The sequence below is a fragment of the Ambystoma mexicanum genome, chromosome 3p (assembly GCF_040938575.1).
Source record: "Ambystoma mexicanum isolate Mex_15411 chromosome 3p, UKY_AmexF1_1, whole genome shotgun sequence".
NCBI lineage: Eukaryota > Metazoa > Chordata > Amphibia > Caudata > Ambystomatidae > Ambystoma > Ambystoma mexicanum.
In genome coordinates, this window is record NC_090925.1 from 22,159,514 (window position 1) to 22,172,140 (window position 12,627).

Genomic DNA, 12,627 nt, shown 5'->3' on the forward strand with positions numbered 1-12,627 from the left:
GCAGCGCGTAGGCGCTCGAACGCATTCGTTTCGTTTTCGTGTGCATTTTACTTTCGCTTTCGCAGCGAACACTGCTCGCAGCGCGGCCGCCCCGTGCCATATGACCGGCACTGCGGGGGTGTGAGCCGCAGTTGCGAGGACCTGCAGCATTCAGGAGCGTTAGCAGGGTGCCGCCCGGATCCCCTTCGGGGTAGCCGAGGCGGCAGCATTGGAGAGCTGTCGGGGCTGCCTAGCAGCAGCAGGCCCCCTCCTTCGCGGAGGCGTGGTCGGCCACGCTAGGGAGCAGAGGAGTCGCCTGGCCCCCTCCTTTGGGAAGGAGGGGCCTTATCCCCGCTCGCTTCCGCGTCGTGTGTTTTCTTCGCGACGCGGAACGGAGCGGTCTATGTTTGGGGAGCCGGACCCGGCGGTGAATAAGAACGTGCTTCGTTCAGAAGAAGCAGCAGTTCCATTATTGCGGAACGCGGGCGGAGCGCTCAGAGACAATGCGGCCCGTTCGTGAGCAGGCTGCAGCTAGTGCAGAAGAGCAGCTGGAGGCGAAAGCAGGCGATCTGCTGCCTGATATGCGAGGCCCAGCACAGAGGGGCCGCTAATTGACACACGCCCATCCCAGGCATCCAAGAAAAAGTAAAGTCCGGTGCAGCCACGAGATTTGTGAAAAAATAATAATAATAAATAAATATATATATATTTTGTCAATAGTTTGACATAAAACAGACGGGAGGAAGAATAAAGAGGTTGTAGGATCTCTGGCCCGTCAGCAACATCTATAGTGTACGGGGCGTGCTGCGGCACCTTTTTAAGGTATTTAAGGCACACAGCATCCTCAAGAATGTCAGAATTTGAGTGGAGCGAGGAAGAGCAGCCTTCAGACCTGGCTGCCAGCTTCAAGGAGGTGCTGGGGAACTCACTGATAGATGCAGTGGCTCTAGGGGTTAAACCTCTACAAGATAGGCTGGAGTCCTTGGAAGCGAGACTGCAACAGCCTATAGACAGCACCATTCGGACTGAACGCACGCCCACAGAACCCTCAGAGAGAGGGTCACAGGGGAGTATCAAGGCCCGAAAGAGGAGAGCCCCTCTCAACCCCCCGGGCCCTTTGGAAGGGGCAAAAGACAAGGCCCCAGAGTTCATCGACGCCTTCGCAAAGCTCCGGGAAGCATATCTGCGGCATCAGACAGTGCCGGACCTCACGACCCCCGCTCCAGGGGAAGAGTATGATGGAGATGATGACCCAGGTTCGGGAGAGGAGCCGGAAGAAGAGGAGCCCCCCTCGCAAGAGGAGGAGGAATCGAGAGAGGAGGAAGAGTGCAAGCCCAGCGGAGGAAAGAGACTCCGCAAGGAGAAACACCTCGAAAAAGAGGAGGAAGGGATGTTTGATCCGGACAGCATCCGGAATCCGAGGTCGTCAGACTGGCAGCCCTCGCCGAGGGTGGCACAGTATATGACCAAGAGACTAAGAAAAGCGCTGGACAAGGAGGTCCGCCAGAGACTTCGAGCGGAGTGCCCGAGGCCAGACCTCCCAGGAAAGGTGGCCGAGACGCCGGAGTTAGACCCCAAGATGCTGACTTTCGTTTCAAAGACGAGCAAGGACCCTCGTAAGGGCATTGATAAATCTTGGTGGAGCTGCCAGGAGAAGGTGCTGGACCTGGCTGGGCCACTCGCAAAGATCATGGACCTGGCGGAGAGAGCCAGAGATACAGGAGAAGAAGTCGACCCTGACACCCTGGCAGGCTGGGCGCAGCGGGCTGTGTGCCTTTTGGGAAATACAAACTGCGCCATCGCTTCCAAGCGTCGGAGAGGCCTGCTATTGAAAATAGACGAGAAGCTCAGTGATTTAGCCTCTTACGAGGCCGGAGAGGCGGCTCAAGGACTTCTCTTCGGAGAGACCTTCAGCAAAGAGATGGGTCGCTTCGTGGGCACCTACATGTCTCTTGAGAAAGCACAGGCCTCCATCAGGAAAATCTTTCCCAACCGAGTTTTCGGAGGGACCAGTCGCTCCAGGGGTCGTTCCACTGGTCGCAACCGAGGAGGAAGAAGATCCCAGAATCCCAGAGCACAGTACTGGGAGATTAGGCAGCAGGACTCCTTCATCCCGTCCAGAAGACGCTTCCCAAGGGGCCGCAGAGGAAGAGGAGCCGGCCGTGGCCAAGCTTTCACCCAAGGTGAGAGCAGCGTATTATCCCCCAGTAGGGGGGAGAACTGGCAAATTCTTGAGAAACTGGCGCAAGCTTTCCAGCGACGCTTGGGTGTTACGAACGGTGGCGGGTATGGGCTTAGAGTTCATCCAATCGCCCGTACAGGAGCGCAGGCCGCATCAGCAGCATCTGGGGCGCGCAGAGCAGTTGCTCCTAGACCGGGAGCTAGGCCTGCTAGCAGCAAAGAACGCCATAGAGAGATGCCGAGAAGACCCCATGTTTGTAAGCAATATGTTTCCGGTGCACAGAAAAGAGAAGGTGCGCCCAGTTATAAACTTGAAGGAGCTGAACGGTTGGGTAGTTTACATCACTTCAAGATGGAGGGCATCCATCAGCTCCGGGATTCGCTCAGAGAGAAGGATTGGTTGACGAGACTGGATCTGAAGGATGCCTACCTAACGATACCAATAGCGGAGGAGTTCAGACCTTTCCTAGCTTTTCGCTGGAGAGGACAGCTTTGGCAGTTCAGGACTATGCCCTTCGGGCTTGCCTCAGCGCCTTGGGCCTTTACCAAGGTGATGAAGCCGGTAGCGGCGGCGATTAGAGAGAAGGGAATAAGACTAATCATCTATCTAGATGAACTCCTGCTTCTGGCCGAGGATCGATAGTCCCTCAAGTATCAGACGCGTTGGGTCCAGGATCTACTAGCTTCCCTAGGATTCCTGGTGAACATAGAGAAGTCAGATACCGAGCCAGCGCAGAGGCTAGACTTTCTAGGCTTTATACTGGATACCAGGAAGGCGACGCTCGAGCTTCCATCCCGGAAGATCCGAGACATCAAAAGAGAATTGAGAATATGCCTTCAGAAGCAGGTCGTGTCCCTCAGAACTCTAGCGAGGATAGTAGGGCTGTTAGCAGCTTCTATTCAGGCCATATTTCCAGGGCCGTTACATTACCAAGCTCTGCAGAGGTTGAAGATAAGACATCTGCAGCAAGGCCTGCGATACCATCAGTTAGTACCGTTGGATCAGGAATCCAAGACGGAGCTGGAATGGTGGTTGAAGAATATGGACACCTGGAATGGTCGTGCCATTTTCGGAGACAAGCCAGATCTGGTTATAGAATCCGACACCAGTCGCCTGGGCTGGGGCGCTCAGTGTGGAGACCTGCAGACAGGGGGAAAGTGGAGCGAGGAGGAGCTCCGGTTGCACATAAATTGCCTAGAGCTGTTGGCGGGATCGTTTGCGATCAGAGCCTTCACGAAAGGGAAGATGAGGTCATGTGTTCTGCTGAAGATGGACAACATTTCAGCAGTGCGATATATAAACCATCTAGGCGGCACGAAATCCAGAATGCTAGCAGAGCTAGTGAAGGACTTTTGGCACCTTTGTCTACAGTCAGAGACGTCGGTCACAGCGGAGTACCTCCCCGGGACGCTGAATGTGATAGCAGACTGGAACTCTCGCTACCTCACGGATTCCAGCGATTGGAAACTGGATCCGGCGGTGTTTCGGAGGTTGACCGAAAGATGGGGACCAGTACACATAGACCTGTTCGCATCCCGGTTGAACGCCCAAACAGCGGACTATTTCAGCTGGAGGCTAGACCCGGGAGCTCAAGGGACAGATGCATTCTTGCAGGAGTGGAGCGGAGGCCCTCATTACGCGTTCCCTCCGTTCTCGATGCTGAGCAGAGTGCTGGCGAAGTGTCGGAGGGAGGCAGCGGAGCTGCTGTTAGTAGCACCATGCTGCAAGGCGCAAGTGTGGTTCCCAGCGCTGATGGAGCTAGCAGTGGATTACCCCAGGATTCTCCCAGATGGAGGACACCTGCTCACGGACCCAACTGGGTCGTATCATCCTCTGAGAGTGAAGGGGACACTCCCGCTCATCGCGTGCAGGATATCAGGAGACGCTGGGCGTTGCCAGGCATTTCGGCTCAGGCAGCGCAGCTTATCGCTGAATCCTGGGCCCCGTCTACGAGAAGGAGCTACGACGCGGCTTGGGCCAAGTGGACTGCCTGGTGCAGAGGGAGAGGTGTTCATCCCGTTTCGGCATCTGTAGTGATGATTTTGAACTTTTTGGCCCAGTTGTTACAAGGAGGCAAAGCGTTTCGCACCATAGGGGTGTACAGGTCCGCCATATCCACGGGGCACCTCCCTATCAAGGGCGTCCCAGCAGGAGAACACCCAGCAGTGGTTCGACTCATTAGGGGAGTCAAGTTTTCGGCACCCCCAGAGCCTCGATATAAGTCAATCTGGGATGTGATGTCGGTGCTTAAACTGCTAGAGAGTTGGCCAAGCAACAAATATTTGTCACTAAAGCAGCTGTCAGGTAAGCTGGCAATGCAGCTGTGTCTAGTATCTTGTAAACGCGTGTCAGACGTAAGAGCCCTAGAGGTGGATCGCAAGGCTTTCGGGCCGGAGGGAGAATCCTTTACAATAGTGGGGAGAACTAAGACTGGGACATCTTCCGTCCACTATCCATATTTTCCGAGTAGACCTAAGTGGTGTGTAGCCGGCTGCGTGAAGGAGTACGAGTGCAGGATGGCAGAATTCAGAGCAGCGAAGGCTAGGCAATTGCTTATAGCGCGCAGGAAGCCTTTCAAAGGGGTATCCACGGCGACCATCGCCAGATGGGTGAAAGAGATCATGCAAGCGGCAGGCATAGATGTGGGGAAGTATGGAGCGCATTCAGTGCGCGGAGCGATGGCATCTAAAACTTTTAAGACAGGGGTTTCTCTTAGAGATATCATGCTAGCAGCAGACTGGTCGAATGATCGAAGTTTTAAGGAATTCTATTTCAAGCCGACCGAGGGTTTAGCGGTCACAGTGTTGGGAAGCTTTGAACAAGCATAATGCCTCCAGTCTTGTCATAGAATATAGATTACCCCTGCTATCTGCGCAGGGAGTATTAATTCTATGAAAGACTAGGAGGCGAGCATTAAATTCCCACCCGAGTAATGTATTGAGCATAATATTGGATGATAGTATGTGATAATGATATGGTGATATCGTCAATACATGGACACCTCCCTGATTTTTCTGCTTTCTTTTATTCCTAGGAGAGGAGCAGAAGAATAATTGATGTAGGAGACTAGCAGAGGTAGTCGCCTCGGTCGAGGAAGTTCGACATTTCGTTCGGAGTGGTTCAAGTCATTGCCTGTTGCAGGACTTAGTGTGGAGTTCGCAGGTGGAGTTTGCTGTGTGACTTTCAGAGCGAGTAAAAGAGAGGAGGAGCTCAGGGCAGGATGTGGTCATATCTGAGCAAGGAGTGAGATGGACTACAGAGACTATGGGGATTGTAGTTCTAAAGAAGAAAAGTCTGTTCAGACTGATTTTTCAGTGTTTGTTATGATTTTTGAGTTTGTTGAAACTGCTGAAGAGTAGTGAATTAAAGAAGTTGAAGCATAATGCTCGCCTCCTAGTCTTTAATAGAATTAATACTCCCTGCGCAGATAGCAGGGGTAATCTATATTATCCCCTTCAAAGTAGTGAATTGAATATTGGAGACTTCAAATTTCAAATGTCACAATGCCAATAGTACTGGGACAAAGAAGAGGAATCCGGAGGCCCTGAACTGCAAATTGCGGGCCATTACGGTTAATGACCCGCACTTGAAGGAGACTGAGAGGCCTAAAAGGTCCCCTCAGGTGCAGTCCAAAGAGAGTAGTAGCCGTAGTAGAGGCAGTAGTGTGAGGTGGAGTGATTGCCGTGGCTCCACACTGAAGTTGCAGCTGAAGGAGAGCAGAGACGCCGGAGCTGCCGAAGGGTGCCTTACGGATGCTGGTTCTGAGAGGATCTCTTCCTTCAAAGACCTTTGCAGAGGTCGTGCTGCGGGAAGCTTTACGTGTGAAAGCTTTCCCCCTAAAGATCGTGATTGCAGAGGTTGCGCGTCGGGAAGCATGAAGTTGGTATGCTTTCCCTACAACAAGGCATGCTCTGTTGGACCACGAGCACCAGAGAGTCTTTGGAGCAAGAAACGTTCTTTTTCTGATCAGTGCGGGTCAAAGAAAACCGAGCGAACCCATTTTCCGGTTACCTGAAGCAGGAGTAGCAGAGAACCCGATGGCAGGGGAGCGATCAGATGCGCAAGCCAAACCCAATGAGTTCACCAGTGTACTGCGATCCCGGAGCGCTCCGTGACCACCCCCGCTAGCCAAGCACGGCTATTTTGAATACTGAATTAATGAGAAAGGAACACAATGGCAGAAACATGAACATTATGTGTATTGAATTGATGTGAAGCAGAAACATTATTATTCTAAATGCCAAGCTGATTTGAAGTGGAGAAAGTGGCAGTGTCATTGTATATTTGAAGGTCAGAATAATTACCAACAACATGCAAAGGCAATATTACTAAGACCCAATATTAATAACAATTGCAAAGCTTAAAGAGAGTAATAACGAATCCAGCTAAAGAGAGCCAACATTGCCAAAGACAAGAGGGGGCAATTAAGAAGCAAGTTGTTTATAGACCCTATTGTCAGAGGGAGAAAAAAGCAATTGGGAGAACTGACCTAAATGAGCATTGCCTAAGCCAAAGAAGAACAGGATTGTGAGAAAACCATTATCAGCATTTGGTTAAAACAAGAGTTGAAGAAGAAGTGGCAAGACCACAAAAGCTCATTGTGAACTATTGCAGAATCATCCTCAAAGAAGTAGTTTTGTTGACATTGATGCACTGTGGAAATACACCTTTTTGTTGCTAAGAATTAGTTCTGTGGAACTTTCTACCACCAGTGGAGAGACACAAGACTTGCAGAACATTTTGAACTGTTGGTTATCTCCAAATTAACTTTGTTGCAAGACAGTATTGTCTTATTCCTTTGAACTATGACTTGAAATCCTGATTGAATCTGGGGAAGGGGGATTCACCCAGGCTACAAGGAGGAACAGTAACCAGGCCTTGAAGATGACCGTTACATTTATTGTGTTTGAATTGCTATGCATTACCTACCTTGTTGAGTTTGTTGTATGTACAAGTGTGAGGGTCAGAATCCTTTTGTTAGAGTGTTTTCATTAGCTTATTTTATAGGAAGGAAAATCCTTGCCAGGGTAGGGATAGTGAGGCGTTTATCAAATCCTTTTGTGCTTAATAAAATGGCATATTTTGAAAAACCTTCACAAAGATGTCTGCTTCACATTTCTGACACCTCACAGCATGTGTCGTGTGCTTCTGTGACTGAAACATTCTAAATGTATCAAATATACAGTCATTTTATGTTCTAGCCATGCATATCTGATCAGTTCCATTATCAAGGAAGCCAAATGATAATAGGAAATGTGTTTTCTGTGTAGGTTCTTCACTGGGCAAAAGGCCACAAAAGGTTTGGGATCCTTCACTTGCATGGAAAGTATGCAGAGCCAAGTGGAATCGCCTGGGATCCAACTGGGTTTAAAGAATTAGCTACAAACACTGAATTCAAGGTATGTTCTTAGTAAAATACCTTTCCTAATTAATAAACGTTGATGTGGGAATGGTTTTCTCTTATGTAGCATTAGAGCAGTAGCATTTCCCATCATAATCATATGCATTTTCCTTTTGTGTTAATACCTGCAGTAATAAATGAAGAGAACCTATATTCCAGGATTCCCCCAGATAATTCCTTTACTAAACTGTGACATCATATATAGTACTCTGTGCCAATCCTTTGTAGTTCTCTGTGTCTTCTGTGCCCAAGGATGTTTGTATTGTGTTGGATTGATGTAATCACCCATGTTTGTAATTGATTGTTTAATGAAGACTGCCTCTAACATTTAGTACCCGGGTGTCATGCCTACTGTGGAGATTATGGTGGCGACCCGGGTATCAGGGTCAGCATAATCTCCCTGGCATTAGAGGCGTTCCCCGGGTGTCATGCCTACTGTGGAGATCATGGTGGCGGCCCGGGTATCAGGGTCAGCATAATCTCCCTGGCATTAGAGGCGTTCCCCGGGTGTCATGCCTACTGTGGAGATTATGGTGGCGACCCGGGTATCAGGGTCAGCATAATCTCCCTGGCATTAGAGGCGTTCCCCGGGTGTCATGCCTACTGTGGAGATCATGGTGGCGGCCCGGGTATCAGGGTCAGCATAATCTCCCTGGCATTAGAGGCGTTCCCCGGGTGTCATGCCTACTGTGGAGATCATGGTGGCGGCCCGGGTATCAGGGTCAGCATAATCTCCCTGGCATTAGAGGCGTTCCCCGGGTGTCATGCCTACTGTGGAGATCATGGCGGCGGCCCGGGTACCAGGGTCAGCATAATCTCCCTGGCATTAGAGGCGTTCCCCGGGTGTCATGCCTACTGTGGAGATCATGGCGGCGGCCCGGGTATCAGGGTCAGCATAATCTCCCTGGCATTAGAGGCGTTCCCCGGGTGTCATGCCTACTGTGGAGATCATGGCGGCGGCCCGGGTATCAGGGTCAGCATAATCTCCCTGGCATTAGAGGCGTTTCCCGGGTGTCATGCCTACTGTGGAGATCATGGTGGCGGCCCGGGTAGCCGGGTCAGCATAATCTCCCTCTCATTAGAGGCGTTCCCCGGGTGTCATGCCTACTGTGGAGATCATGGTGGCGGCCCGGCGTTCCCCGGGTGTCATGCCTACTGTGGAGATCATGGTGGCGGCCCGGATATCAGGGTCAGCATAATCTCCCTGGCATTAGAGGCGTTCCCCGGGTGTCATGCCTACTGTGGAGATCATGGTGGCGGCCCGGGTATCGGGGTCAGCGTAATCTCCCTGGCATTAGAGGCGTTCCCCGGGTGTCATGCCTACTGTGGAGATCATGGTGGCGGCCCGGGTATCGGGGTCAGCGTAATCTCCCTGGCATTAGAGGCGTTCCCCGGGTGTCATGCCTACTGTGGAGATCATGGTGGCGGCCCGGGTATCGGGGTCAGCGTAATCTCCCTGGCATTAGAGGCGTTCCCCGGGTGTCATGCCTACTGTGGAGACCATGGTGGCGGCCCGGGTACCGGGGTCAGCGTAATCTCCCTGGCATTAGAGGCGTTCCCCGGGTGTCATGCCTACTGTGGAGATCATGGTGGCGGCCCGGGTATCGGGGTCAGCGTAATCTCCCTGGCATTAGAGGCGTTCCCCGGGTGTCATGCCTACTGTGGAGATCATGGTGGCGGCCCGGGTATCGGGGTCAGCGTAATCTCCCTGGCATTAGAGGCGTTCCCCGGGTGTCATGCCTACTGTGGAGATCATGGTGGCGGCCCGGGTATCGGGGTCAGCGTAATCTCCCTGGCATTAGAGGCGTTCCCCGGGTGTCATGCCTACTGTGGAGATCATGGTGGCGGCCCGGGTATCGGGGTCAGCGTAATCTCCCTGGCATTAGAGGCGTTCCCCGGGTGTCATGCCTACTGTGGAGATCATGGTGGCGGCCCGGGTATCGGCGTCAGCGTAATCTCCCTGGCATTAGAGGCGTTCCCCGGGTGTCATGCCTACTGTGGAGATCATGGTGGCGGCCCGGGTATCGGCGTCAGCGTAATCTCCCTGGCATTAGAGGCGTTCCCCGGGTGTCATGCCTACTGTGGAGATCATGGTGGCGGCCCGGGTATCGGGGTCAGCGTAATCTCCCTGGCATTAGAGGCGTTCCCCGGGTGTCATGCCTACTGTGGAGATCATGGTGGCGGCCCGGGTATCGGGGTCAGCGTAATCTCCCTGGCATTAGAGGCGTTCCCCGGGTGTCATGCCTACTGTGGAGATCATGGTGGCGGCCCGGGTATCGGGGTCAGCATAATCTCCCTGGCATTAGAGGCGTTCCCCGGGTGTCATGCCTACTGTGGAGATCATGGCGGCGGCCCGGGTATCGGGGTCAGCATAATCTCCCTGGCATTAGAGGCGTTCCCCGGGTGTCATGCCTACTGTGGAGATCATGGCGGCGGCCCGGGTATCGGGGTCAGCATAATCTCCCTGGCATTAGAGGCGTTCCCCGGGTGTCATGCCTACTGTGGAGATCATGGCGGCGGCCCGGGTATCGGGGTCAGCATAATCTCCCTGGCATTAGAGGCGTTCCCCGGGTGTCATGCCTACTGTGGAGATCATGGCGGCGGCCCGGGTATCGGGGTCAGCATAATCTCCCTGGCATTAGAGGCGTTCCCCGGGTGTCATGCCTTCTGTGGAGATCATGGCGGCGGCCCGGGTATCGGGGTCAGCATAATCTCCCTGGCATTAGAGGCGTTCCCCGGGTGTCATGCCTACTGTGGAGATCATGGCGGCGGCCCGGGTATCGGGGTCAGCATAATCTCCCTGGCATTAGAGGCGTTCCCCGGGTGTCATGCCTACTGTGGAGATCATGGCGGCGGCCCGGGTATCAGGGTCAGCATAATCTCCCTGGCATTAGAGGCGTTCCCCGGGTGTCATGCCTACTGTGGAGATCATGGCGGCGGCCCGGGTATCAGGGTCAGCATAATCTCCCTGGCATTAGAGGCGTTCCCCGGGTGACATGCCTACTGTGGAGATCATGGCGGCGGCCCGGGTATCAGGGTCAGCATAATCTCCCTGGCATTAGAGGCGTTCCCCGGGTGTCATGCCTACTGTGGAGATCATGGCGGCGGCCCGGGTATCAGGGTCAGCATAATCTCCCTGGCATTAGAGGCGTTCCCCGGCTGTCATGCCTACTGTGGAGATCATGGCGGCGGCCCGGGTATCAGGGTCAGCATAATCTCCCTGGCATTAGAGGCGTTCCCCGGCTGTCATGCCTACTGTGGAGATCATGGCGGCGGCCCGGGTATCAGGGTCAGCATAATCTCCCTGGCATTAGAGGCGTTCCCCGGGTGTCATGCCTACTGTGGAGATCATGGCGGCGGCCCGGGTATCAGGGTCAGCATAATCTCCCTGGCATTAGAGGCGTTCCCCGGGTGTCATGCCCACTGTGGAGATCATGGCGGCGGCCCGGGTATCAGGGTCAGCATAATCTCCCTGGCATTAGAGGCGTTCCCCGGGTGTCATGCCTACTGTGGAGATCATGGCGGCGGCCCGGGTATCAGGGTCAGCATAATCTCCCTGGCATTAGAGGCGTTCCCCGGGTGTCATGCCTACTGTGGAGATCATGGCGGCGGCCCGGGTATCAGGGTCAGCATAATCTCCCTGGCATTAGAGGCGTTCCCCGGGTGTCATGCCTACTGTGGAGATCATGGCGGCGGCCCGGGTACCAGGGTCAGCATAATCTCCCTGGCATTAGAGGCGTTCCCCGGGTGTCATGCCTACTGTGGAGATCATGGCGGGGGCCCGGGTACCAGGGTCAGCATAATCTCCCTGGCATTAGAGGCGTTCCCCGGGTGTCATGCCTACTGTGGAGATCATGGCGGCGGCCCGGGTATCAGGGTCAGCATAATCTCCCTGGCATTAGAGGCGTTCCCCGGGTGTCATGCCTACTGTGGAGATCATGGCGGCGGCCCGGGTATCAGGGTCAGCATAATCTCCCTGGCATTAGAGGCGTTCCCCGGGTGTCATGCCTACTGTGGAGATCATGGCGGCGGCCCGGGTATCAGGGTCAGCATAATCTCCCTGGCATTAGAGGCGTTCCCCGGGTGTCATGCCTACTGTGGAGATCATGGCGGCGGCCCGGGTATCAGGGTCAGCATAATCTCCCTGGCATTAGAGGCGTTCCCCGGGTGTCATGCCTACTGTGGAGATCATGGCGGCGGCCCGGGTATCAGGGTCAGCATAATCTCCCCGGCATTAGAGGCGTTCCCCGGGTGTCATGCCTACTGTGGAGATCATGGCGGGGGCCCGGGTATCAGGGTCAGCATCATCTCCCCGGCATTAGAGGCGTTCCCCGGCTGTCATGCCTACTGTGGAGATCATGGCGGCGGCCCGGGTATCAGGGTCAGCATCATCTCCCCGGCATTAGAGGCGTTCCCCGGCTGTCATGCCTACTGTGGAGATCATGGCGGCGGCCCGGGTATCAGGGTCAGCATCATCTCCCCGGCATTAGAGGCGTTCCCCGGGTGTCATGCCTACTGTGGAGATCATGGCGGCGGCCCGGGTATCAGGGTCAGCATCATCTCCCCGGCATTAGAGGCGTTCCCCGGGTGTCATGCCTACTGTGGAGATAATGGCGGCGGCCCGGGTATCAGGGTCAGCATAATCTCCCCGGCATTAGAGGCGTTCCCCGGGTGTCATGCCTACTGTGGAGATCATGGCGGCGGCCCGGGTATCAGGGTCAGCATAATCTCCCCGGCATTAGAGGCGTTCCCCGGGTGTCATGCGTACTGTGGAGATCATGGCGGCGGCCCGGGTATCAGGGTCAGCATAATCTCCCTGGCATTAGAGGCGTTCCCCGGGTGTCATGCCTACTGTGGAGATCATGGCGGCGGCCCGGGTATCAGGGTCAGCATAATCTCCCTGGCATTAGAGGCGTTCCCCGGGTGTCATGCCTACTGTGGAGATCATGGCGGCGGCCCGGATATCAGGGTCAGCATAATCTCCCTGGCATTAGAGGCGTTCCCCGGGTGTCATGCCTACTGTGGAGATCATGGCGGCGGCCCGGGTACCAGGGTCAGCATAATC

The 12,627-nt window shown here is 54.3% G+C and overlaps 1 protein-coding gene across 13 annotated transcripts in view; it reads left to right on the plus strand.

Annotated features, from left to right (window-relative positions):
- The window catches only part of LOC138580086 (protein FAM118A-like), a 1,834,209-nt gene that overhangs the window by 878,680 nt on the left and 942,902 nt on the right, over positions 1-12,627 (plus strand). For all 13 annotated transcript variants that reach the window (XR_011304173.1, XR_011304175.1, XR_011304174.1 and 10 more), the window contains one exon: positions 7,432-7,560. Coding sequence is in view for 10 of the 13 variants with exons in the window: in XM_069650357.1 (XP_069506458.1) it covers positions 7,432-7,560 (129 nt within the window). In the remaining 3 variants the exon portion in view is untranslated. The remainder of the gene's footprint in view (positions 1-7,431; positions 7,561-12,627) is intronic.